Raw genomic sequence first — 27,977 nt, 5'->3', positions numbered from 1 at the left:
AATTTACTGTGAAATGGTTCCATGGTGTCTCGTGAATTAAAGTTCTTGACTGTAATTAGTTTATTTAGTTAGTTATTTATAATATTCACAGCTTTTTTAGCCCAACCTTAATTATTAGGGCAACAAAGTATATAAAATGAAACCAAATTCAATGCCTAAAATTAATTTAAAAAGCAATTTCATGTCGTTTTTTTAAATGTCTCGAACGTTCCACCATTGTTTAAAAAAAAGAAGTGACAGTTCTGAGTTCGAGTAAAGCATATTTACTGATTTGTCTTTGGTTTGATTGACTTTTACTATTTCCTGTCTGTCTGTTTATTCATGTTACATAAATCATATGTTCACAATGTTAACAGGTTAGTTAGAAATAATTTCTGGTTTATAATAAAAGTTAATGCTATGGCTTAAAAATATTTGATTAACAATTTTAATTAAACAAATCGTAATAGTCTTCTCAAACTTTCCTTCGAACTTGTCTATGATGCAACTCAAGTTTTCTCTTGAGTTTGGGAGGGGTGATTAGTGGAATGCGTGTATATTTCCGAATCGAGCTTTTAAAAAATATTTATCAGTGCATACGTAGTGCTATTGCGAAAATATGTGTACAATGGACGGTTCAAGTAGTGTATAACGTCACGTATCGAATTTAACTTTATATGGGCGTAGATAATCATGCAAAATGGCCAACGATCTGTGGTCATGTAGCTGTTGTACGGAGGCGCTGACTTGTTGGCTGCGGCTGAAGCTGTCTCAGGAGGAGATAGAGCAGCGCTACCGCAGCAAAGAGATCGACCGCATCCTGGAGAAAGACAAGCAGACGCTGCGCCGGCAGGTCAAGCTATTGCTGCTCGGGGCGGGGGAAAGCGGGAAGTCTACGTTCCTCAAGCAGATGAGGATCATACACAAAGTGAAGTTCGAACCGGATCTCGTGCGCGAGTACCAGCATGTAATATACCAGAACATTGTGAAGGGTATTCAGGTGTTGGTGGACGCGCGGGACAAACTAGCGATACCGTGGGAGAACCCGAGGAATCTGGACGTGGGGCAGCAAGCCCTGCACTTCAACAGCACGGCGTCGCTCGACAATCGGCTGTTCCTGCACTACGCGCCGCACATACATTCCCTGTGGCTCGATCGCGCCATCAAGAGAGCCTACGACCGACGGAGAGAGTTCCAACTGGTGAGTAAACATTGCTTGTAGACCACTCTTTGTTTATATTTTGGTTTTCGTACAAAGTCTTTTTGGGGTCACTCAGCAGTTGCTGTTACGATAAACTGGAATGAACAAAGAGTTTGATGGAAAAGTACATCATTTTTATTAATTACTCATGAACAAAGGCTAAGTGTGGTGAATAATAATAAGTTGGCCGCTGAGAATAGTAATGTGATGGATGTTATTATTATCATGATGAAATTCTGCATGCAAATGAAAATTCTACTGCATTACTTTGTTTGTTTTCAACCAATGAATACTAAACATGTTTTAAAAGAGACAGTTTTTTTGTATTTTTATCATAGCCCATTAAACTAAATAAAATTCAAACTATCCAATTATTTTATGAATTAAATTTGGGTTTTGTTCGCATACCTTGATTTTAGAGCAGCTCCATATTTCAGCACAGTTGCATGAAATGCTGAATTTAATTCATAAAATGAGTAATGACCGCGATGGTCTAAAATATTGTGTTCTATCCTATTATGACTGATTACAGATATTAACAAAAAAAACATTGCTGTTGTTATTTTGTCTGATTACCGTTTTGACAATTTTAATTTCTTGTTGCTGCTGACAGTTTAGAGCTAGTTACAGCTTTGGAGTTAACTTCTAATGCAGGGTCCATTTGTGTCAAATGACTTATCAAACCTAAACTCGGCTTACAATTATAATATCACACAAGTCACACAACAGGATAGTCCTGTGTTTAGGGAACTAGCAGGGCTACTACGAAACTCGAAACTCGAAGTTTGTGTAGTGCGACACTCTGACACTTACACTATTTAATACAAGAGTGCGAGGGACAGTACAATACGAACTTCGAGTTTCGAGTTTCGTAGTAGCCCTGCTGACTACAACACTGGAAGTCCCAGATTTGATCCCTGATACCAATTTTATATATGAGAAATATGAATGTTTATTCTCGAGTCTTGGGTTTTTGATATGTGTGTTGTATGTTGTGTAGGTATGTATCTAATCTATCTATTTGAGTATTTTATCCATTGCCTAATACTTATAAAACAAATTTTGCATAATTTGGGGCTAGGTCAATCAATATGAAGTTTGATATTTATTTATTTTAGTTCTTTTAACTAATCAGTTGGCAATTTTGAGAAATTCTTTCTTAAAGTTTAGCATAATTTGGGGCTAGGTCAATCGATATGAAGTTTGATATTTATTTATTTTAGTTCTTTAACTAATCAGTCGGCAATTTTGAGAAATTCTTTCTTAATCCTCTGATGCTCGAGAAATGTCAGCAAAATTTTAAGTGTCTAGCTTAGCCATACTCAACCTGTTGTATGGATTGTAAATTGCCTTTTCGTGATAACATCGTCTCAGTAACATCTTTTAGTGATATTAGATTAGCGTGTTGGTGAATTGCAAGGGTTAAAATTTGTTACAGCAATGGCTCTTTTATATGAATAAGAAGCATTCATTCGTATTTTTTTTTAAACTTTCCTTCCTTCACAATTATGTCATAATTATCTGATGATTATTTTTATCCTTTGACCATATCAATATTTTTGTAGTTAGTTCACCATTGCTGTTTCTCTGGTAGGGTATTATTATTATTTATTATTATTATAGCCTCTTTATTTCCATTTCGAATCAATCATCATCATTTATAATCATGAGTGCATGCATTACATATTCAAATCAATCATTTCATTATACCAATTATTACACCTTACAATTACTACCTGGTAGGGTATTATGAACACAAAATTTTCCTCCCAAACCAATTTGTCTTTGTTTTGTGTAGGTAGATTAAGGAAAAGAAATTGTTTTGAATAAGGATAAAATCTGAATTAAATATGTTAGGTATTGTATGTACGTAGACGCGAATCATACTGCATTTGGTGATCAAGTAATTCATCAATGACTCTAACACATAATTCTTTGTTTTAACTCAATTTCTTGGGAATATTTTGTTATAAATTGATATTTATTGATTCATATAACTAGGCAATGGATAAACATACTTTATAGATAAATACATACTTAAATACATATTAAACATCTAAGACCCAAGAACAAAAATTCGTATTATTCATACAAATAACTGCCCCAGCCTGGAATCGAACCCGGGACCTCAAGCTTCGTAGTCAGGTTCATTAACCACTTGGCCATCCGGTCGTCACACTAGCCATTGCACGCGATTTCGTCCATGAAGAACTCGTTTAACGCGCGCTTGCGGAAACTATATTATTTTCCGGGATAAAACTGTCCTTTATTCTACTTATGGTTGCTGGCCACCATTTACCGTTATATTCTTATACTTGGGGGCTGTTTCACCATTCATTGATTAATTTTATTTGACAGATAAATGTGATGCCATCTCCGTCTTTCCGAACAAAACAAACAGAGATGGCATTACATTTATCTGTCAGATAATATTAATCAATAGATGGTGAAATAGGGGGTTTTTCGACATTTTAACTTTAAATTTTCAAAGTCTGTGCCGTGCCCGCTTAGAAAAGGAGAGACCCAATCTCGATCTCTTTCCGTGGGTGTTCTAAAAGGAGACTAAAAGGACCTGATGAGTATGGGTCACAGTGCTTTCTATTGCCAACTACGTACTCCGGACTCACTACACTTTTCCCAAGAAAATCGTCCAGAAGGTTCACCACTGATCCTCATCCGGCAACCACAAACACCCTGTCAAAAGCGTAGCAACTTAGAAGTTTTTTTTCTTAATCTTATATTTTACAAGGCTTTAGTACACCAAATGTGAATCTAATGAACCTGTGAATCAGCATCACTTCTTCTGAAAGTGGATGACTCATGCTGGCCATACAGCATCCTTCCTATCGTCAATCTGCAGTCGTCCATATACACCACACACAATCAGTTTGAATTGTCCAATTGGCAGTCAGTTGAAACCATGGCGTCACCAGTGACAGACGACGATGTGTTAGCTGTTTTGGGCATTTAACTTGTGATAAAAAAAAAAGATCAAACAGAGTGTGTATACAGTGTTTAATGAAAAGAATTCAGTTAACTCATATACTTCGCGGTACGACGCGTTTACCACCGACAAAAATCTTGAGTTTACTGAACTGACGATCGCCGACTGCCATACACGCTCCAATCGGCATGATCCAATCGGCCTGATCAAGCCAAAAGAATTGAAATTTGATTGTGCCGTCAAGTTCTAAGATCCAATCGGCAGCGGACGATAGGAAGGATGGTGTATGGCCAGATTGGCCAGCATCAGAATCACATTTACACCTCCATTCAACAAGCCAGCCATCCAGAAGAAGATTTTAACTTTATTTATTCCAAATATATGTATTTTAATCACCTATTTAATGACCAAAAATAAATCGCAGTAAGGCTAAGATTGCTGTGTCTCTAAATTATTCCTTTTAAGAGCACTTGTACTCGTAAGCATGAATAAAATAATTGTAATTACATTCCTTATCTCCTTGATTAGTCATTGGCCTGTTGCGTCATGCGTACGCGCAACCAAGGCTTCTATATTAGATACATCTTTAGAATATTCTTGACATTATGTGATTACTAGCTTTTACCTGTGGCTTCACACGTTCAACATATACCTATCTGGCATTTAAATATAATTTCCAGGATACTTATCTCTAAATTCCCATGGAAACTCCCAAAAGTTACATAATCATTAATGAACACCCATGCAATCCCTAAATTTAGTGGCTGAGACTTCAGCTGTTTCATCCCAGCCTATATATCCCACTGCAGGGCACAGGCCTCCTCTCAGAATGAGAGGGCTTAGGCAGTAGTTCCCACGCGGGCCCAGTGCGGATTGGGAACTTCACACACACCGTTGAATTGCTTCGCAGGTTTGTGCAGGTTTCCTCACGATGTTTTTCCTTCACCGTAAAGCTAGTGGTATATTTCAAATGTAATTCCGCACATGAATTTCGAAAAACTCAGAGGTGCGAGCCAGGGTTTGAACCCACGATCCTCTGCTTGAGAGGCCATAGGTCAAACCACTCGGCCACCACGGCTTCAGCTGTTTGCCTGCATGCATACAGTCACAAGCGCCAATATCGCGTGCATAAATATCTGATACAACTCTTTTTCTGGGGCGTGTACGTGTCAGATATAATTGCCCGCTTTACAGTGGCAGATATTAAATTAATGCAGGACTGTACATCTCTATCCCGTGGGAATATCGGAATAAAAAGTAGCCTATAACGATGTGATTTGATTTCTGTTATCTTGAAGGGAACATTCAATACGTCTACTCGTAAGACTATTCAAGACACCAGTGGCCTAGCTCTTACTACTTATAAGTTAATCGAGAATTAAAAAAATCAATCGTTAAAATGTCATCCTCTTGATGTTTTCCTTCACTGTAAAGTTAATTGGTAAATTTTTATTGTAATTTCGCTCATAAATTCTGAAAAGCTCAGATGCAAGCCCAAGCTTGAACCCACTGTTGTCTGCTCGTTTGGCCGTTTGATCAAACCACTAATCCACTAAGACTTTCGATTGTCAACAGTACTGTTAAATTTTGATTATGATGAACAGTCTTTCGCTACGGCAACATGCAATCAGCAGGGCTACTACGAAACTCGAAACTCGAAGTTCGTGTCGTGCGGTCCCTTTGACACTTACACTATTTAATACGAGAGCGAGAGGGACTGCACGAGTCATTTCTATTTGTAACGAGGCCATTGTCTAACGCACTTGGAATCACAATAGTTTCCGCTTGTTTCTGTTGCACAGCATACCGTACCCATAGGGTGAGGGTGATTGCGATTGCGAGCGCCGCCTGCGAGAGCGCCTCAAGTTTTAATGCTATTCTGATTGTCATTAAAATATTCAGCCATCCGGTGATAAAGTCTAAAACGGCGGATTACGTATACCACTTATGGTCTGCGTGTTTGTATACTCCAATGATTCATCACATCTGGGACTGTTTAACTCACTAGCCGACGAGCGTTGGAGCATAGAAACGGACTGCCTTCCTGTATGATCAGTACTACTGCCATGAGTTTACAGTGACCGTACTCGATAGCGACGGCGTAAATTATTTGTAGAGGCTGTACAATTCTCCATACAAATAATTTACACCGTCGCTATCGAGTACGGTCACTGTAAACTTATGGTAGTGGTACTGAGGCCGTATTGTTTAAGGTTTCTGGCGCTCGCGATCGCAATCAAATGACAGATTTCGCATACAAAAACTGTCACTTAATGGGGGCTATCGTTTTTTGCCTTTCTAGATGGCGCCACTGTTGCGTGAGGTTTTTAGTGTGGCTTTCAAAGTCTGTTATTACGGGCGTGAAAACAAAGTTTAGATTAAAATTATATTTAATACACCTTAAAACCGTACCATAAAAATATCGAGCAACCACTGTGTTGCGTAGTCCCGTTTTGTTCGGAAAAAAGGGAGGGCAAAAGTTTCCGAAAGACAAAAGTAACGCATATTTGCCATAATTAATTTCAGGTAATGCAAAATATTCACAAAATTATTCTAATTATAAATAAACCCGCGTAGCTCACCCAAAAACTATGAGATTTGACATTTCGGAGACCTCACGCTACACTAGCGCCTCTAGCGGCGAATTCATACGCGATAGCCCTCATTGCGATCGCGACCGTCAGAAACGTTAGGCAATACGGCCCCTGGCCTTACACTGCGAAGAAGAATTATCTAATACGAGAGTGAGAGGGAAGGTACGATACGAATTTTAAGGAAAACTTGTTGAACACTAGACTTTAACCGCGGGTTCGCACGCGTTATCCTAGATCTGGCAGTTGAATTAAAATTACGGGATTTTATTGAATTCTTATGGGTATTCCCAAAAATTACATCGTAATTTTGCATTGTATTCTAACAGCTGTGCAAAATTTTATGATGTTCAGATCAGCTGTTGTGATTTTAGGAGTTTATCCCAATTCCGTGGGAATATCGGTATAAAAATTAGCCTATTTTAATCTCAAGTAGCGTAGCTTTATTATTATAAAAAGTTTTTTATTCGGTTCAGTTAGAAACAAAGTTAACGTGATTGAGCGAGAGTTTGTTTTTGATTAATTGACTAATCAAATCACTAATAATCATTCAAAGCCGGTTTTCGTTTTGATAAAAACAGTTTACGAATGTTAATTTTAATTATTAAAATATCTTGTATTGACTAATGATTACACCGGTTACTGTTAACGCAACGTGTAACAAGGAGAATTTAATTTCGTGACGTATTTAACTAGCTTTTGCCCGCGGCTTCGCCCGCGTGGAATTCGGTTATCGCGCGCTGTTCACTCAGGAAGGAACTGTGCATTTTTCCTGGATAAAAAGTATCCTATGTCACTCTCTGGCCCAACTATCTCTATGCCAAAAATCACGTTGATCTGTCGCTCCGTTTCGACGTGAAAGACACACTTTCGCATTTATAATATCAGTACCTATGGATAATTAAAATAAACCATAAATTAAAAACATTCGGTTTACTTTGGAAACTATTGGCTGATAAAAAATACACGTTCAGTACCTATTCTTTAGGAATGTGGAAAAAAAATCTTACATTTGTAATAGATTTTTTATGCTTGGCCGCACAGTTTACAAAGAAAACGGTCACATCACAGCGGAGCGGCCTACGGTTCGGGGGTACTACGAAATTCGAAAATCGAAGTTCGTATCGTACCGTCCCTCTCACTGTCGTACTGAATAACATAAGCGTCAGCGGGTCGGCAAGAGACGAAGTCCGAATTTTGCACTTCCTAGTATAGGACCTGCTCCTCTTGCCCACTGGCTTCCAGTTCGCAGCCTATGGCTGTGTTTCCACCAGAGATGTGCGAGGAACGTGATTGTCATAAACCAAAACGAACCAGCTGATAAGAGCGAGGATAGATAAATAAAGCGTTTCTATTGGTCCATGAAAAACACATTCTTCGCAACACAACCTCGCTCATCTCTTGTGAAAACGCGGGGTATATCCTGGCAGATGTTTCGCGACAAATCTAGGCCAGGCTAAGCGACTGCGTATGTGTGGCAGCACACTGGCGCTCTAAAACCACCCGGAACCGCAAACTTCGGTTCTACTCGCGTGTCCGTATTAAAAAACCTCACGGTACCTTGCAGTTACATTACATCACAACAAATTTTATGAATCACCACGTAAACATACCTACACGTACACCCAACTATGTGTTAATATGTATTTGCGTAACTGTTATGATTTCATTTGATAATCTTATCTTTTACACCGTATTCTGGTAATTGCAATGCTGGTATCGAGATGGGTTTTTCTGCCCCTAATTGCTAGTGTTAAGTAAAAGAACCTTAGGGCTTAATTATCGCACGAAATGAATCAGCGTTCACTGTAAACAAACAGAAATATTAAATTTCACAAGACGGATATTACGTTAGCATAGGGAGCTGGTTTCCATAACGAATTAATTTGGTTATCAATCCGTGCCTCGGTTTGGAGATGTAACGTTATTAGTGGAGTAAATACCTAACAAGAAATTATTTGTTTTCGAGGAGAGATCATAATTTGATTGGCATTTGTATAATACATTGCTTTTGGAAGGTCAGGGACGGCTGGTGGCCTTGTCGCTAAGATTCTGTGTGTCAGACGATTTTTTTCTCAGGAACGTCTCTCATCTTACATGCTTTTGTTTAACTTGCTGTGTTTCGTCGTAGGTATGTGTTGTCTTCAATCTGTGGATAATTTCGCCCACTTCTGTCGATCGGATTGACTCGAAATTTGGTTCGGATGGACATGTAGTTTGAATTTTGGATAGCATAATATTATTCATTTATTTTAGAGCACTTTATTATTCATAGTGACACAATAATCTTAAATAACTATGTTAATATCTAAAGTTACATTAAGGGATGACCAGTACCTGAAAATACCACTGTCCCGCCTCTCACGACGACATTGCAAGTACAATCAACAAATGTTATTGACAGCTGAAAACAACTTTTTTTTGTTACACAAACTTAAGTTCTTAGACTATTTAAGTTGTTACATGTATAGAAAGTTACGTTAGTGAAAATCTCACACAAAATTCTGCACTCATAAAAACTAATCGGACTCGAATAGTTTCGCAATTTTTGGAAAACTTTCAGGATAGTGCGCGTGCACGTGCGTTAAGTTCTTAATTTATATATCTAAACCATGTCTCATGATACTAATAACATTTTGTATATCACGAATCTTACACGTTAGATTTTAACAAAGTCTTTCAAACATAAACGTCCTCATTGCTGGATAATACCTACACCATGTTTCAAACACTGTGTTTACTTTGATCGCGATCTAGGGCATAATCTAAATGATTAAATGCTATGTTAATTTCAAACATTGATTTCTTACAGTGCGCGGTGTGCTACATCTTCCAAATGAACTAACACTTAGCAAATAACTTATATCTAGAGCAAACTGAACTGTTAAAACGTTCAATTCAAATATGAACTAATCATCTCTAACAACTTTAGAAATTCTTTCATTATCGATAGATTAACTAGCTTCAGCACGTGTTTTCGTTCCAGTGGGAAAATAAAAAATTGGCTAACTCTATTCCGTGGAAATTTTGAAAAATCCCTGAGTTCATTTTTCTGATCCTCAAGGTAAATATTAGCCTTTCAACTTTAGCTCCAGTTGTTTATACTGTCGTTGACAGTCAGTCAACTCGTTCATTACCTATCGTTACTCTTTTATGTCTTTTATGGGTATAGCTCGAGATGAAATGATCCCTGTCGCATCCAACCCGTGTTTACGGTATTACGGTATATCTCGCGCACGGCAAAATGTTTGTACTTTACAAGGACATGTTAAACACAGTCAGTGCCCCACAAATTGGCGTGTCACGTCGCTTCAGTTAACCGTGTGTTTAAGGTGCGAATTTACGCAAAATCACCTGTCCGTCACAGTTATGTTGCGGGGAATTTACCATGGTGAACTACTTGTGTATCATGGTTGGGATTGATGGCATCGTTTTGATATCAGGTTAAATTAAGTGAGCCAATTTTTGGTTTAAATGTATTTACATTCAAATCTTCTTTTTGATTGGGTAAATAAGCGTTCATGATTATTTAAAGGTTCAGAAAAGATTTTTAATTCCATTTTTGGTCTTTGCGCAGGAGACGATTCCCGGCCCGGGCAGATATTTGTATGAATAATACGAATGTTTGTTCTCGGGTCTTGGATGTTTAATATGTATTCAAGTATGTATTTATCTATATAAGTATGTTTATCCGTTGCCTGTATCCATAGTACAAGCTTTGCTTAGTTTGGGACTAGGTCAATTGGTGTCAAGTGTGCCATGATATTTATTTATTTATTTTTGAATAACTTGATTTTATCCATATTTATTGGGCGCCGGGGCGCTAAAATGAGCCTCCGGCTCCCCGTTGCCCCCAAAAACATTTTAGCTTTTTTATGCGAGCGATAGGGCTTTGTATTAAGGAAGTACAGCTTTCGGAAAAATATGTTTTATGATCCTAAGCCGAAATTGCAAATTTAAAGTTCGATATCCGAAATCCGATACTACCATCACTAGTTCAATATGTCTAGAGCACCTTTCGTAGTGCCACGCGCGTTGCTCAATCTAGATTGTAACATACCATACTAATGTTTAGTCTATGTATAATTTTGCTTCAAGTAAGTAAGTGGTACCTGTCGACGTACATCAGATAATCCATTTTTTATCTTATGCCACTGTAGACAAGGATCTAATTGAGCTCGCCCAATCCACTTACTAGTAATAGTTTGCCTTTCTAAAGCAAAGAGCCGTTTGATTGAGTAAATAGAAGGTTCTTATGTCCTTTTGCCGCGTTTCATAGGCAGCTACGTTTAAGGATGGCGGTCAAGCAGGTTCGGAGTCACGCCTCTGGCCCTATAAATTAATGGTACGACATAAAGACGTCTCTCTGTCGTCAATATTAAATGATGTCGGGGATTATTAATTAACTAATGCGCTGCGCTATCGCGCTGGCGGATGGAGATGGATGACGGTCCCGGCCGCGTTCCATTGTCGATTAAGTGTAGCTATTGACATCGATCGAAGATGCGGGCTCGCTGTGGGAAACGAGCAGTGGCGGTAGGATGCTTACATTTTTCATGAGTGGTCGAGTTCTTGGTCTATTGTTAAATTTGTTTGTTGAGGCAATGTTGTCACCCCCATTGTTGAAGTCGCAAATCTGCTATTTAGGAAAAAGATAGATTTGAACTCATTTTTTCCTAAATAGCAGATTTGCGACTTTAGCATGGGGGTGAAGTACTCGTACTCGTATCATAGTACGTCCGTGCCGTGGCCGGTTTCAGAACTCCATGCTGTGCCTGGTTCTGGTATAGGTAGGATCCATCGCTTCCGGTTAGTGTTGTAAAAGGCGACTGAGGGCGGCCACATACACTCGGAACTCCGTTTAGGAATTTCGATTTGAAATATCGATCCGGGATTCCGTAAATACATCACACATCATCCCAGCCTATATACGTCCCACTGCTGGGCACAGGCCTCCTCTCAGAACCAGAGGGCTTGGGCCATAGTTCCCACGCGGGCCCAGTGCGGATTGGGAACTTCGCACGCACCATTGAATCGCTTCGCTGGTTTGTGCAGGTTTCCTCACGATGTTTTCCTTCACCGCAAAGCTCGTGGTAAATTTCAAATGTAATTCCGCACATGAATTTCGAAAAACTCAGAGGTGCGAGCCGGGGTTCGAACCCACGACCCTCTGCTTGAGAGGCGATAGGTCAAACCATTAGGCCACCACGGCTATACATCACACACGTACGTTTATTTAAATTCCTAACGCACAGGCCACCATGCGGAATTCCGAATTGGAGAAAACTTCAGAGGGAAAACTACTGTCTGTATGTGGTGGGTCCATAGATTTGTATGAATTTACTGCGTTCGAAATCCTTAATCGGACGGAGTTCTGAGTGTATGTGGCCGCCCTAAGGGACCTGATGTGAGAGTGGGGAGCAGCGCTTCTTTTGGCCTACAAACTGCGGACTCCGGCGGCAGGAAGGCAAGGGGGAAACCACTACACCATTTCCCCAAGTCGCCATGAAGGTTCACTACCGAGGGGCTACTACGAAATTCGAAAATCGAAGTTCGTATCGCACCGTCCGTCTCTCGTTTTCGAATTTTGTACTGAGCCTTTTGACTTTTTTTTTTTTGTTTTTTCTTTTGGGCCTGATTCTCAGCCGATGACCACGACCACTGTCAAGAGTGTAGCGACTAAAGCAGCGTTTCCACCAGAGATGTGCTTGCGAGGATGTGTTGCGAGGAATATGTTTTTCATTAACCAATAGAAACGCTTTATTTAGCTCGCCTAGCTCCGCTCAGCTGTTTCCACCAGAGGCTGTGCGAGGATGTGTAAATGAAGCGTCCCTATGGGTAATGAAAAACACATCCCTTACAACACATCCTCGCACATTATTGGTGGAAACGCTGCATTAGAGAAGAGATAACCGTGCACCTTCAAGATTATACTTTCTAACTTTATTTTGCATACGGCCCGCCGCAAAGAATAAATTAATAAATAAATAAATATCATGGGACACTTGACACCAATTGACCTAGTCCCCTAAGCAAAGCTTGTACTATGGACACTAGGCAACGGATAAACATACGTATATAGATAAAATACATACTTAAATACATATTAAACATCCAAGACCCGAGAACAAACATTCGTATTATTCATACAAATATCTGCCCCGGCCGGGATTCGAACCCGGGACCTTAAGCTTCGTAGTCAGGTTCTCTAACCACTCGGCCATCCGGTCGCCTCCTCCTCCTCCACCTCCACACCTCCACCTCCAAGGACACCTCTTTCTTTTACTGACAGAACGCCTTCTATTTTCTTCCGAGCGTTCTACTGCCACAGGTTCCCAGAAAGCCTTCAATACCTGCAAGGAGGCGTGATCGCCCACGTTGAGAACTTATACTCTAGGTCTAATAGAAACCCCTTTATAGATTGAGTAGGCTTTATCGCCAAATTTAGATCGGTCGTCAATTGGATTACCTATGTCTCGTAAACAGAACCTTGCGATAAAATAATTTCATTGGGCTATACGGTAGCTTTATTAATCATTCACTTCTGTTTACGATGCCTACCTACAGAGTTATGACTTTGATATCAATCTATAAGGGCACGCTCGTAAAGTTACTTGAACGGAATCTTTTTTCGGTTGATAGGTTAGGAATTATGTTGATTTACGTCTTTTCTATAGTTCCGTACATTGAAAGGATAAAACAGAAGCTTTATAGGATCACTCGTGTGCTTGTCTGTCTGTCTGTCCGTCTGTCACATTCGATTTGCTCCGAAACATCTGAACCAGTTGAAATTGGTAATTTACACTATGTAAGTCGGTGATCCAAAGACGGACGTTTAAACACGAGGGCTACTTTTGGTAGTAGGTAAAGTAGGAAAAAATAACTTGTAAACTACTTGTCTACTTCTTGTGTCAAAATCACGAAATAATCTACAAAGAACAATTTAACGATACAACAATCTGATTAATTATAACATCACAATTAATCACTGCCATCGTCATCTACGTGTCTTGGGATCACTCCTCGAAACTTAATTAGTATAATTAGCTAATAGCGGTATTAATATTTAACAAGCACTATGAGCATGCGTCCCTACGGATAATTCCAAAGATCTGCAACATCTAAGTGCCAAGTAGACGGTGTGGCGTCCGCATTGCAAAACTCTTGTATCAAATCATATATTCTAAGAAACTTGTGTGGTGAGCTAACGAGACTTGCCTGCCTGTGTGGGTGCGAGACTGGTACAGAATACTAAATAAAGCTTGCGGTTAGAATTTACCAGTCAACTATAAGTAAATTAAGCTAATCTAATTGCTTAAATATGTAAGCAGGCTTTCAATACCAACTTTGGGACAATTTACAATAATTTAATTGATCAAATCGAAAACCAGGGTTGTTGCGTACTGAAATCAACGATATCATATTGAATTATCAACGATAATAACGTCCATGCTGTGTGATATTATGCGTAAGATCTGTCTTGTCTATAGTCTATAGTAATGAATATCCGAATGCGGAAAATATTTTGCGGCAATTATTATACTCACGTTGGTTGTGTGTTCGAATGTCCTTTTAATTACAAGTTAGATTGTTGGATAATGATCGGATAATTATGAGATAACTATCAATGAACATATTAAAGCCCCACTTAGACCATGCGAGAACTTACATTTTTTTTTTTTTTATTCGACTGGATGCCAAACGAGCAAGTGGGTCTCCTGATGGTAAAAGATCACCACCGCCCACAAACATCTGTAACACCAGGGGTATTGTAGATGCGTTGCCAACCTAGAGGCCTAAGATGGGATACCTCAAGTGCCAGTAATTTCACCGGCTGTCTTACTCTCCACGCTGAAACACAATAGTGCAAGCACTGCTGCTTCACGGCAGGATTAGCGAGCAAGATGGTGGTAGCAATCCGGGCGGACCTTGCACAAGGTCCTACCACCTGCAAACATGCACGTTTCACTACATTGCGGTATTTGTTTTATCAACTGAATTCATTGTGCAACTTGCATGGTCTAAAGCGGAGTTTAGACTTGCAAGAAAAATCGTGCAAGTTGCAATCGTGCATTACATTGCGAGACCTTAAATTAAAACCAACGAGTTTGTAGTGGTCAATCGAGCGCCGCAATGTACCTAATGCAACTTGCACGATTTTTCTTGCAAGTCTAAACTCGGCTTAATGGGGCTTTAGATATGTTGACTATTGATTGATGTTGATGACTTTTATCGAAATATTTAGGCTCAAAATAGAGAAATAAACTATTGTTTGGTAACGCAGTGGACATTACTTTTCGGGGGATGGGGGACTGGGAGTTTTTGCAACAAAAAGCCCAGGATGTTTAGTAGGGAAATTAATAACAAACATTGAGGCTCAGTTAAGAACTAACGTAACACTACTCTACTAGGAAAATATTTCGAGACGTCTACAATTTTGTAAAAATGATTATTTATTTTCATCTTTACTTTGGGGACTATAGAGAGTTTTAACCCAGTTATCTAGTACAGCTCTGAGGCCGTATTGTGTAACGTTTCCGACACTCGCGATATCACAATCAAATGGCAGATTTTGTATGCGAAAACTGACATTTGATTGTGATCGCTAGTGTCAGAAACCTTAGAAGACAATACGGTCTCTGGTCGATGTGCAACTTCATACAAAGCCAACGCCAAAAGTGATGGTCCCTTTCTCAATTCCAGAGCGATTCCGTGAGTTACTTCTTCGATGAGCTGGAGCGGATCGCGCGGCCGGAGTACACGCCGTCGCACCAGGACATCCTGCACTGCCGGAAGGCCACCAAGGGCATCTCCGAGTGCACCATCAACATCAACAACGTGCCGTTCGTGTTCGTGGACGTCGGCGGCCAGCGGACGCAGCGGCAGAAGTGGACGCAGTGCTTCGATTCGGTCACGTCGATATTGTTCCTCGTTTCGTCTTCGGAATTCGACCAGGTGTTGTCTGAAGATAGGTGAGTATTTTTGGTCGGCTTGATCTTACCCGGTCGAGGCTTACTTGGCATCAACAGCCAGAGGCTATATTGTTTAAAAGTTGCATTTACGTGAACCGTGTGACTGATTTGTTTGTTTGAATCAAATTAAAATTCTTCTATCTCAAAGCCAGGACGTACTGAGGGCTATCGCGTATGAATTCGCCACTAGAGGCGCTAATGTAGCGTGAGGTCTCCGAAATGTCAAATCTCATAGTTTGTAGGTGAGCTACGCGGGTTTATTTATAATTAGAATCATTTTGTGAATATTTTGCAATATCTGACATTAATTATGGCAAATATGCGTTCTGGGGCAATGAATGTCTGTGTTTTGAGACAGTTTTGTCTTTCGGAAACATTTGTCCTCCCTTTTTTCCGAACAAAACGGGGACTATGCAACACTGTGGCATGCTCGATATTTTTATGGTAAGGTTTTAAGGTGTATTAAATATGATTTTAATCTAAACTTTGTTTTCACGCCCGTAATAACAGACTTTGAAAGCCATACTTAAAAACCTCACGCAACAGTGCGCCATCTAGTGAGACAAAAAACGATAGCCCTCATTGCTTTTTAGGCATGCGAATATAATGCCTTAACCTACGAAGCAGGCATTTTGTTGATGCATGATGAATGATGATGCATGCTCATCCCATGTATTACGTCGTTTGCGGTGTGAATGACTGCTTGAGGCTGAGACTATAGTTTCGAGAATGACATATTGATCAATTCTATTTATTTGAGTCATCCATTCTCCCGTCGACCGTAGTCCGTAGTCATACCTTTTAAATTTAGTAATACTGAGGTAGGTATTTGTACTACCCAAAAGAAAATAGGGGCCACGTAAGTTCTATTAGTATATATGACCTAACCAACAAAAAGTTGGAAAACCCCCGACATTGTCACTTCAAAGTTCAATGTCTCAAAAAACGGCTGAACCGATTGCATTCAAATAAAAAAAACTGCATTCAAATCGGTCCACCCGTTTAAGAGCTACGGTACCACAGACAGACACACATAGCGGTCAAACTTATAACCCTCTTTTTGGGTCGGGGGTTAAAAATGAAAATACTTAAACTAAATAAAAATAAAACTTTGTTCTTATTTATGCCACTGATACAGAATGTCTTAAGTTCAATTTTTGAGATACCGCCTTTTGCCTTAAGAGGGCAAATATAGTGGCCTGTGGTAATTTCACTTGTTGTGTATATTTTTTCATTTATTTAATCAGAATTTGTGTGCAATTTGTGTTAAAGGTAAATTTGTGATTAGCAATATAGAAATTGTAACCTGTTTGTAGAAAAATCGACTTTCTGCCAAGGTTCTTGCGGCGCTATCTTCTTGGCAATCTTTCCGAAAACGCTGGCAGACTAAAATAAAGATATTGGAAAGAGCCGTCTACGGCCTATTTGTAAAATAAACTTTTTCTATAGAAATTCTACGTTAGTAAGAAATTGTGGTCAATGAGGTATTTTTAAACGGATAGATACCATTAGAGTCATGTGTTTCAACGGAAAGTGAATTTTATGGCTCAAATGAACATCGATATTTACATGGTTGTTTTTATTTAGTTTTAATGAAGGCAAACGGCATCATAAAATTTTGAATCGCTGATGTAATTTCGCTAATTATAAACCGTGGTTGTAAAATTGATGATACGGTGCCGCACGTTCTCCGTAAGATGTTTGTTTTCCCTTTGAAACTATCCTAATATCAAACATAAATGTTTTGATGTTTGATGTTGTTTTTGCCATGAGCTTTACGGTGAAGGATAACATCGTGAGGAATCCTGCAAACATCTTCAAAGTATTTCAGTGGCGTGTGTGAAGTTCCGTACTGGGGCTGCGAGGGGAGTACGGCACAAGCCCTCTCATTTTGAGAGGAGGCCTGTGACATGCAGTCTGACATAGATAAGGTCGAGATGATGCAATTTGAATGTTTGTTGTTACATCACGCAATAATGGCTCAACTAATAGGATGAAATTTGGCACGCAGATAGTTAAGACCTGTATTAACACATTGGATATGATTTTGAATGGATCCCGACTGTTGAACTTCAATTTTTTTTTAAAGTTTAATGTTTTTTTTTTTAGTTTTCCACAAGGGCACAGTCACAGGCATGCGCTAGTATAAAAATAAACGTAAACTCGGTGACAAAATAGGGCAAATTGAAACCAGTTTAAGCGAAATGTAAATATTCCGAGTGAGTCACGCCCATATAGGTATAATCTGCAGTTTGCATAATTAATCTGTTTTCGCAACGCAATGCCGCTTATTCATTAGGACGCGGTGACACATGCCTTAGACACTAGTTCTCTAATTTATTAATTGTTTTATAAAGTTGATCGAAATTAGTATTACATTTGAAATTACCACGAGCTATGCGGTGAAGGAAAACATCGTGAGGAAACCTGCACAAACCTGCGAAGCAATTCAATGGTGTGTGTGAAGTTCCCAATCCGCACTGGCCCGCGTGGGAACTATGGCCCAAAGCTGAGAGGACTGTCAGCATTGGACGTATATAGGCTGGGATGATTTTGATTTGATTTATAAAGTTATAGTATTATTAACTATCTAAATATTTGGTTTGGATAGGTATTTAACTAAATGTACACAAAGCAACGTCAATTGGCGTCTTTAATATTGAAATTCCCCGATTGAACTATCTAAATATTTACATTTCTGTATTGAAATACACTAGTCCAGTTTATATTACAATTATAGATAAGTAAAATGTATAAAAACCTGGAATGTACCAAATCGGGCAGCTGAAGTTTGTTTACATTTAGTTAAATATCTATCCAAACCAAGTATAGCCTTTACGAGTACATGCGACCTTGCTCGCGTAAACCATTTGGTTTCGTAGTTAAACTGAAATTCCTTTATATTATGGGTCCAAGGGTAATCCAAAAAGCTTACACCGTGTTCTGTATTTGAGGTGATTTGAGTCAAAGTCAAAATAACTTTATTCAATTTAGGCTAAAACAAGCACTTTATGAGTTTCAAAAAATCTACCACCAGTTTAGGAAACCGGCCAAGAGCGTGTCGGACACACCCGAAATAGGGTTCCGTAGCCACTACGAAAAAATTAAGTAATATTTTTCTAAGGATTTCGTATTTTCTACGGAATATTCCAAGTTTAGGTATATTTTATGCCTGCTATTTACTCTTAAACTACTAATAATTCTTAAGAAAACTTAACACAGTTGAATATTATGCAAACACGTCACTGAATCGAAAAATCGTTTCCCACTGAAACGTTACAGTTTTCTGAAATTTTTAAATGGTCATCCTATAGAAAACTATACGTTAGGTTTGTTTCATAACAATTCTGAACAATTATTGGACTCAGAGAAAAAAGAGTTATGACAAACATTACATTCGTACTTCCAATAAGAATGCGAGCCGATATGGCCCCCTGGAATCACCCAATGTTAATGCGTTAGTCCTATTGAAATATATAAAGGGCTCCCTGACATGAATCACCATCAGCCCACCGTGTTGCACTTGATCAATTCTCATCGACCCGCGTCTATTTTCATTCCAGAAAAACGAATCGTCTCGAAGAGTCGCTCAACATATTCGACACGATAGTGAACAACGTGAACTTCAAAGGCATCTCCATCATCCTGTTCCTCAATAAGTCGGACCTGCTGGCGCGCAAGGTGAGCCGCGCGGATACGGACATCCGCTGGTACTACCCGCAGTTCGCGGGCGACCCCCACAGCCTGCCCGATGTGCAAATGTTCCTCCTGGACATGTTCGCCGGCGTCCGGCGGGAACCTAAGACGACGCTCTACCACCATTTCACCACCGCCATCGACACGCACAATATCGAAGTGGTCTTCAACTCCGTGAAAGATACCATCCTGAACCGCAATTTAGAGTCGCTCATGCTTCAGTGACCGGAGGAGCGAGTGTGCCTGTGTGTGTGTCGAGCCCTAATGTGATATGCGTAACGATAAAGACGATGCGTTAGCCGGGCCTCCCCCGCGGCCTACTATGTTATTGTAAATTATGTAATATGACACGTATTTATTTACCGATTAAAGTTTGGTAAACTATGTATAGTCTATCTGTAACGATATTTGTATATCAGTATATTTATGACCAAAAAAATGTAGATTTTGCACTTGATGATGTATTATGATCACTTTTTGATGGAGTTTACGTTGTTTCTACGGAGTATACGCGTAGTTACGGCGGACGGTCGAGGCGGTGTATAGTACTTGTCTTAGACAAAATATTGTTTTGGAATGACCCCATTAGGTTACTTCGGAGTGCCCATCTCAGTAGCGTTGATTGGCATCGCTGCTTTTGCGATTTGAAATCCATATTGATACTCAATTCCAATTTTACATAGCTGGAAATTGAATGCCGCGAATCGAGCGTGGAACACGATTGGTTTCGCGAAGATAATACGGTCTATTTCTAACTTAGAGTGTCGACATCTAATGGTTTCATTTTTGCTCAAAACTTATGCCAACTGAATACGGGTTCTAATGTCGGTTACAAAAATATATATACATAGAAGGGAATCTTAACTTAATGGACATGTAATATAAACGGTGCCAAGCCGAGACCTGGTGCGTTGAGGTCTCATCTTTAAAACGTCTGCGGATTGGCGGCTCGAGTTGGCATTTGATTGGTTGGTTAATCTTAGATTCGATCGCTCGACCAATCAGGAATCGGTTGCTCGAACTCGATCCACATGCAGCTTTAAATGACGTCACAAATTGCTACAATCGGGTGTTATAGAAACCCGCTCCCTTCAGGGGTTAAAACGAAATTAATGTTTCTTCTCAAAATTATATTAATTGCTGTGATTAAATTAAAATGAACTAATAAATATTGCAGCCACGAAAACGTTTTATGAGGTCAGTGTTTCGACTATTTTTTATCTTCATTTTTAGACAAATTTTTTAGTAGTAACGCTCAATATTGCATACTTGTTTTTTGAACTTAACGTGACGTGCGACGCGTTGTGATATTGTCGCGTGCGCGAGTTTCCCGACGTTACTCTCACGATGATTCCGTCCCTTGGCACAATCTAATGCAAAGACATGTAATCTCATTAGCTGTTCTAGTGTATATTATTTTAATTATGCATCTTTTCTACAATTTACAATTTTTATAATAAAAAAAGGCACAAAGATACATCATAAAAGGTTTATCACGCGGCTGGCTAGTGCCGACGGTTTGCCACACACGCAAAGAGAAAAAATCTATCCTATTTAAACGTAGAGCAGCGTCCCTTTCTTCGGTCAACATGGCCCCCACCTCGTGGTAAATGCTTTATGTTTGTTCGACGATAAATTTGATCAATTCAAAGTACATATTCGGGTTAGTTCGATCTGATACCGTACTAATATTAATGCATAATTTTGATCATAATAATTATACTCATTTAGTTGTGTAAGTTTCATAAGCTTTAGTGTATTTATTTGAATTCGAAATAGAAAGTACATATATTTACGTTACAAATAGAAGGTCTATTTATTCTGTAATTTTTTTGATGGTTTGTTTAGAGGCTATAATGTAAATACCTCTGTAATTTTTACATGTACATCATTTGGTATTGCTAGTTTAGGTTTAGCTCCGGTTTTCTCGGTAGGGGGTTGTATGGGTTTGTGTTTTCCATATTAGTGATACGTTGCATTTAAGAGTGCCATCGTGGGTACAAACTGTGTTGCCACAGAACGGACGGGTTGCCAACACAGCTTACAGCACTGGTTGTCGGCTGGCGGGGCTACGGGGCATTATCATATGCTGGTATAATATACTTTCTAAAAACACACTGTACACTGTGGAAAGATAAATATACAAGTTTTAATGTTTATTTGGGTACAAATAAACAATCAACATTAATCATTGTACTTACGTTACCTGTGGTTTTACAACAAATTATATGTTTTTATTTATTTATTTTATATTAAAACATTTATTGCTTTACGCTACGCGTAACCGTCCTGGTAAGAAAGAGATGCGATTAGCTTGTAAACAAGAAATGAAGGAATAAGCGTGTCGTACACTTCAGCACGAGTTCACAGACAGTTGAAATGAATAATTGTTGCTTTATATTTCACTAGAAATTAAAGTAGATAATGTTTTGTGTTAAGTATTTGTTCTTTTTTATATCTACATTCTTTTGATAATTTATTTTGAAGCAGTGTTGTGGTGTGAGCTTTTGCTTAGGAAACACGAGATTAATTTGTTCCAGCTAGGATAGTAAGCTGGTGTTACGAAATACGGTATTTTACTATTTTTTATTTACTTTATAAATTAAAACTTGACAATGCATCGAATCGAACAGAAAAACAATTTTTAAGATATCTTTATATATACCAGAGTTATAAAGGTTTGAATTTCAAGATTAGACAGAGAAAGACGCTTGCATGTGACGTCATACGCAAGTAGCGCCATACTTGCTGCATTGAGTAAAGCGTTTTAGAAAGAGACAGATATATAGATTTCAAAAAATCGCTATAAATCCAATTTTCAACCGAATTAATTTTTCTCTTCGCTAAACATTGTCTGGTATCTATATTTATTTTTATAATAATATAAAGAATATGGCAAATTCAACAGTTATCAAATACCGTATTAGCAAGCTAGGAGTTATGACTTCGTGTATACAGAACTGATTCCATTCCAGCTAGCTACTTTTGTATATCAGACTATTTTTTGTAGCTAGGATAGCTAGTTAATAACACTGGCGTCTTGTGTACCAAAGTAGCTGGTTAGAAATATTTCTGTACATATACGAAACCAGAGTTCCCAGCTTGCTAACTACTTAACACTAGCTTGCTATCCCAGTTTGAACAAACTAACCTCGTGTTTCCTTTAATTTTTTTCAGGCTAGGCTTTCATAAGCCAGCAGTTAGTATGAACTTATTAAAATTATTGAAATGTATAAACTATAGTGTCATAGTTTCGTCATATTTCTTTGAACATCACAAATTGAAAACATGATAATGTCGCGCTGCCCCAGTCCACCTTTGTTGTAGAACCGCCTTTAGTTTAATCGAGTCGCAAAATTTATGGGAATGTTTGTAAACTAAATCAATTGACTTTGTAACTCTGTTTATAGAACTTAAATTATTTGGTCAAACTTGCCAAAACGTCCTTTTAATTCGATCATAATCATGTTCACAAACTAACAATCATGTTCACAAATTTGATACCAAAGGTCGAAATTACTAAACACGTGAACACAATTAAAAACTACTTTACTAAACAATTATAGGTTCGTCAAACGCAGTATTGGTTTTAATTTATAAATATGATAAAATGGCACGGTGAAAATAATTCAATTTCGATTGCCCGAGACTGCTAAATTGATTGTTACGCGTTTATAATATTAACGCCTCTTCTGACCAAATCATAAATGAATTATGATAAATTTTCGCATAAATTGTACTAGCCTATCATTGAAAATTGTCACAAAGTGAATTATACTTTAAGGAGACTGCGCAAGGTTCTGTGTTATGGCGACTTTCCTTGTTAAGATTTTTAAAAGTTATTATTTTCATTGCTATGATGGCCGGGCTTGTCGGCGCTGGGAAATATATGTACCTTGTCTCTAAGTGTTATGGCTCAAATTAACATACGATAGCTGGTCAGTCTTGGTGGCGAAAAATCTATTGTAAAATATAATTCTAATTGTATTGTGAAATGATTTGAAACTTATACTGTTGATAATAATATGTTATGGTTATGAGAAACTAATATTGTATTTATTCCCAACTCCGAACTATGTTTAAAATACCTATTCTTAAGCTTCGTTTAGATGTTGTGAGTATCACGCGAGTTTCAGTATGTTACTTTACTTGCTATCAATGACTTATAAACTTGCAAGCGCGAGTGAGGTTGCGAAAATTACGATTTTTTTGGAAATAAAATCTCAATTTCTCATTAATTTTAAGTATATTTTAGCTTAAACCGTAACGCACTTGGTAAAGAGTGAAAACAAAAATAATTTATGTCAAAATCGTGCCAACCATTGCGCGACCATATAACAAAACGTACGTTAATGTTTCTCGTACTGTCTTAACCAGCCATACTCAACCTTAGCATAGCATTGATTGTCAACAGTAAAAACATTTTTTATACGAAGCGGCCCACTGGTAGCAGCTGGGCTGGCCGCCGTTTTAATACTGGTCTAAATGAAGCTTAAGTAACGGTACATGCAAGTTTGTTGTCCAATATAGCACTACAAACTCCATTGTTTACTTAACAACTTTTGTTTGCCAAGGTCTGATGTGATTTTCCCTGTTGAATGAATGAATAAATGAATGGTCGATAAATTAATTGTCTTACAGATTTTGTGAATAATGTTTTTGCATCGTATGTTGTCGGATAAGTTCGTATTTACCTTGCTTACTCAATTCGCTTCAGTAAACTTAATTAAGCTAGTTGAGACAGCAAGATGAATGCGAACGTTCCGACAAAATCGATGGCAAAATATTAGTCGCTACATCTGTAACACGCTTAGGGTCTGTTTCACCACTGTGTTAAGTTGCTGCTTTATGTGACAGATATTTATGTTGCGTTTCTGTTTAATGAGGGCTATCGTTTTTTGTCTCACTAGATGGCGCACTGTTGCGTGAGGTTTTTAAGTATGGCTTTCAAAGTCTGTTATTACGGGGGTGAAAACAAAGTTTAGATTAAAATCATATTTAATACACCTTAAAACCGTACCATAAAAATATCGAGCATGCCACAGTGTTGCATAGTCCCCGTTTTGTTCGGAAAAAAGGGAGGACAAAGGTTTCCGAAAGACAAAACTGTCTCAAAACACAGACATTCATTGCCCCGGAACGCATATTTGCCATAATTAATGTCAGATATTGCAAAATATTCACAAAATTATTCTAATTATAAATAAACCCGCGTAGCTCAACCAAAAACTATGAGATTTGACATTTCGGAGACCTCACGCTACACTAGCGCCTCTAGTGGCGAATTCATACGCGATAGCCCTCATTGAACAAAATAAACAGGGACGGTATCATTGTAATCTGGCACTTGAAATAATGTGGTGAAAGAGAGAGTACTAGTACAGTCAAGGGCAAAGATATCGACACGGACTGTACAGTCACAAGCGTTAATTTGGGACCCACTTAAGATCGAATATCTGTCATTTTGTATGACAATTCAAAATTTTTAGACGAAATGGGTCCCAAATTAACGCTCGTGACCGTAGCTATGAAATGCGTTTAAAATTGACCAGACTGAACGACGCAGAACGCGCCCAGTGTGGCACGTATTTTGTTACAGTAAACAGGACAAGCACCAAGGCTTATAGATTATAAAATATCGGGTAATTTTCGCTTCGAAATCTAAAATTTTCAATTACTTTTTAACCTTATGACACATGTCTTTTAATAAGGTGATGTTGATGTAGCCCATTGTTGTGCGGCTAGACGACTGAAGCTCTTATTTTTACGAGAGATATACATGGTTTTATGCAAAAATCTGAACGATTAATTATTAGTCCTGATATGTTTTAAATCAGTGAAGATCCTAAAGGTTGATATATGACTAAGTTTGTAGTGCTAATTGGTATCCACGGTCCGTTTGTACGTCATAGACTGCTGTGTAAGCGGAGTTCGAAAAGTTGAACAACAATCTGTAGTTTTATGAAATATTCTGTAGTGCGACAGGCAAACTAAGCATGCATATGTATGGGTAATTTTCTTCTTGTTAGAATGAAACTTTTTCCAGGCACTCATTTTGTATGGTTAACTACTGATTGCCGTCCAAATTTTTGAACTTCATTAACAGACGTTCAAGAACGATTTACAAATTAAGGTCCGACTTACCGACGGATTGTGGACAACATGCAAACCTGGTTTTGTAATACTCCTTTAACCAAATAAGTTTTACACGCTAGCATTTGTGGCGTAGCTATATCCAATCCACGCGTTCATTTCATTACAGATTTTACTTGTAAATTACATACAAGATACGCGCGAAAAACATACCTCTCCTTGCAGTCGGGTAAAAAATGAAACGCGATAAAAGTTAGGGTTAGCAACAGTCGCCTAGTCAAGGCGCGTACAAGCGAATCGGACGGCCCAAGCGAAATTACATCATCTTATGTGATAGATGCATGTACAGTCGCCACCAGATATTTCGGAGCGACCAAGGTGGTCAAAAATATCGATACAATACCTTAATAGTAGAGTGCATGCGATGTGCCGATATTTTTGACCACCGTAGCCGCTCTGAAATATCTGCACGGAAAAAAAGGATGTCTTAGATTAAGACAATATGCCCTGCGTCAAAACAATAATATTTCGTACATAGCCGGACGCCACATTGTATTGGGTGAAGACAAATATTGTCTTGGGTTAGAATTACTTGGATGAAAACAATATTCCTGAGACTATGAACATTCTTAGTCAAAGAATTTCTTTTTTCCGTGTGGTGGCGACTGTACGAGTAATGTCCGCCTTCCACTGAAAATGGGTAACGGGCGGAAGGAACTTATGAATTCTTATCTATTTATTTATTTGTTTTCTTATTCAGTAGAAGCACATCTATGCAGTCCGCTCCGCTTGTAGCAGAAGGTGTCATAAGTTCGTGTATTTGTGGATCAGCGAGCCTTTTCTCGCTCTTTTGTCGCGTGTGTGGGTCAACCCACACGAGCAAAAAACCCCGCGAGACTAATACACCTTGCTCATACGTATATCTAGCCCTAGATAGGTAGACAGAGTACCGCTAGGGTGTAGCGATTACACCGCGTCTTGATTAGATACCTAGTTTTGTTAGAAACTGTTTTTTTTTGCCAAAGGATCATGACTGTCAAGCGTCCATTACACTATCCATCGAAGTTTCCCGACGATAAGGAATGAAATGAGTTACACTACTCGTTTATTTGTATATTCAACTCCGATCAACTTCACGAACGGTGTAGTGGACGCTGCCGAATGTTTTTTTCCAAATATTCCCGGGATGTGAAGCGGTGTTGTGTTTAGGGTAGTGAGGTGGAACATGGGTCTCAAATAAGCTCGACCAAGTCGGGACTTTGTGATTGTTATGATGCTGTTATCGGAGGGAGCGCTCACTGTTACACTGTACTGAGAAAAGTTTCTATTCCCCAAATGACGTTGAATGTAGAACACATTAAATAAATAGAAAAGTATTGATGGAGCTGGGAAACGAACCTAGTTTCTTGGCATTCCTTGATTTATCTACACTAATGCGTTCTCAAAACGGTTATTAACAAATATAGCCGCCAAATATTTCTCATTTAAACGATAGTTTATATGTTATTTAGCACTTACCCGCGGCTTCGTTCGCGTAAGCCATTAAATCTAGAAGTTATATTGAAATTTTGGAAATTTGCTAAAAGACGGTGGATGAAAAACTCGTGGCAAAATTTCATGTACTGAAACAATTACTTTGCTCACCCGCGACCCAACTTAGACCTAGACCTAGGTCACGGGTGAGCAAAGTAATGCCTGATTCAATAAATTATCCAAAATTTCATTTTTCTAGACTTGAGATTTTGGTAGGTATTTTTTCATAGTAATAAATAACCGATCCGATTTTTTAACAGTGTAAAAGTGAGTCTCCCGTTACCCGTATAGTGTTATTTAAATGAAGCTGAGGGTGTCAATTGTTGAAGTGAAACGAACCTTAGATAAAATTTATATTAATTGGCTTATCCATTTTATTTGGCTGAATTAGGATCGCACCCGAGGCTCGTGGATAAGCGGTTATACCTTTTTTTTGAAACACGAATGCGTAAATTTTAAAACGCTGCCGATCCTGGTTGAAAAAGAGACTATTCATTGAACTAATAATAAGATGTGTAATGTTTTAAACTATCACGATTTTTATTTATCATAATTAACAGCACAGTCCACCGCAGTTGGCAGACAAATTATAATAAAATAAATTAAAGTTCGCTGGCCGAAGTTGTTTGAAATATGTTCGGCGATCGCATTACATACTTATATGAACGAAATGTGTAATTGCCGCATAATCTGTCAACGAAGCCATGCCATTTGAAGGGTGAAAAGGTTTCAAAAGCTGTCAGTATAAAACTAATTCTATGGTTCAGTGTTTTGAAATTTACGCGTTACGGGTTTTGGGAGAAAGGTTTAGATAGTTATACGTTACGAATTTTAAACATATTGTTAGGAGTCATTTTTACACTCGTGTTATTGTATGCTAGAGTGTTGACAATATCTTTTGGAATTCCTCTATATTTTGTATACAGCCCAATATTTATTGTACAGTGTAATAAAATACAATGCATGTA

General features: G+C 38.5%; 1 protein-coding gene across 1 annotated transcript; it reads left to right on the top strand.

Moving 5' to 3' along the window:
• The first annotated feature begins 490 nt into the window (after positions 1-490).
• cta (Guanine nucleotide-binding protein subunit alpha cta) lies at positions 491-27,977 on the top strand. The gene is made up of 3 exons (XM_074087458.1): positions 491-1,180; positions 15,419-15,687; positions 19,251-27,977. Exons 1-3 carry the CDS (start codon positions 680-682, stop codon positions 19,606-19,608), a joined length of 1,128 nt encoding a protein of 375 aa, XP_073943559.1. The 5' UTR covers positions 491-679; the 3' UTR covers positions 19,609-27,977.

Source organism: Choristoneura fumiferana, chromosome 5 (assembly GCF_025370935.1).
Source record: "Choristoneura fumiferana chromosome 5, NRCan_CFum_1, whole genome shotgun sequence".
In the NCBI taxonomy this organism is placed as follows: Eukaryota; Metazoa; Arthropoda; class Insecta; order Lepidoptera; family Tortricidae; genus Choristoneura; species Choristoneura fumiferana.
Note: the sequence above shows the minus strand (reverse complement) of the source record. Positions and strands in the feature narration are given on the sequence as shown.

Excerpts from the sequence above, each read along its gene's own strand:
- cta (XM_074087458.1), top strand. The coding sequence starts at position 680 with ATGGCCAACGATCTGTGGTCATGTAGCTGTTGTACGGAGGCGCTGACT. Across the intron at positions 1,181-15,418 it reads GACGGAGAGAGTTCCAACTG|AGCGATTCCGTGAGTTACTT; the intron begins GTGAGTAAACAT and ends TCTCAATTCCAG. Across the intron at positions 15,688-19,250 it reads CAGGTGTTGTCTGAAGATAG|AAAAACGAATCGTCTCGAAG; the intron begins GTGAGTATTTTT and ends TTTTCATTCCAG.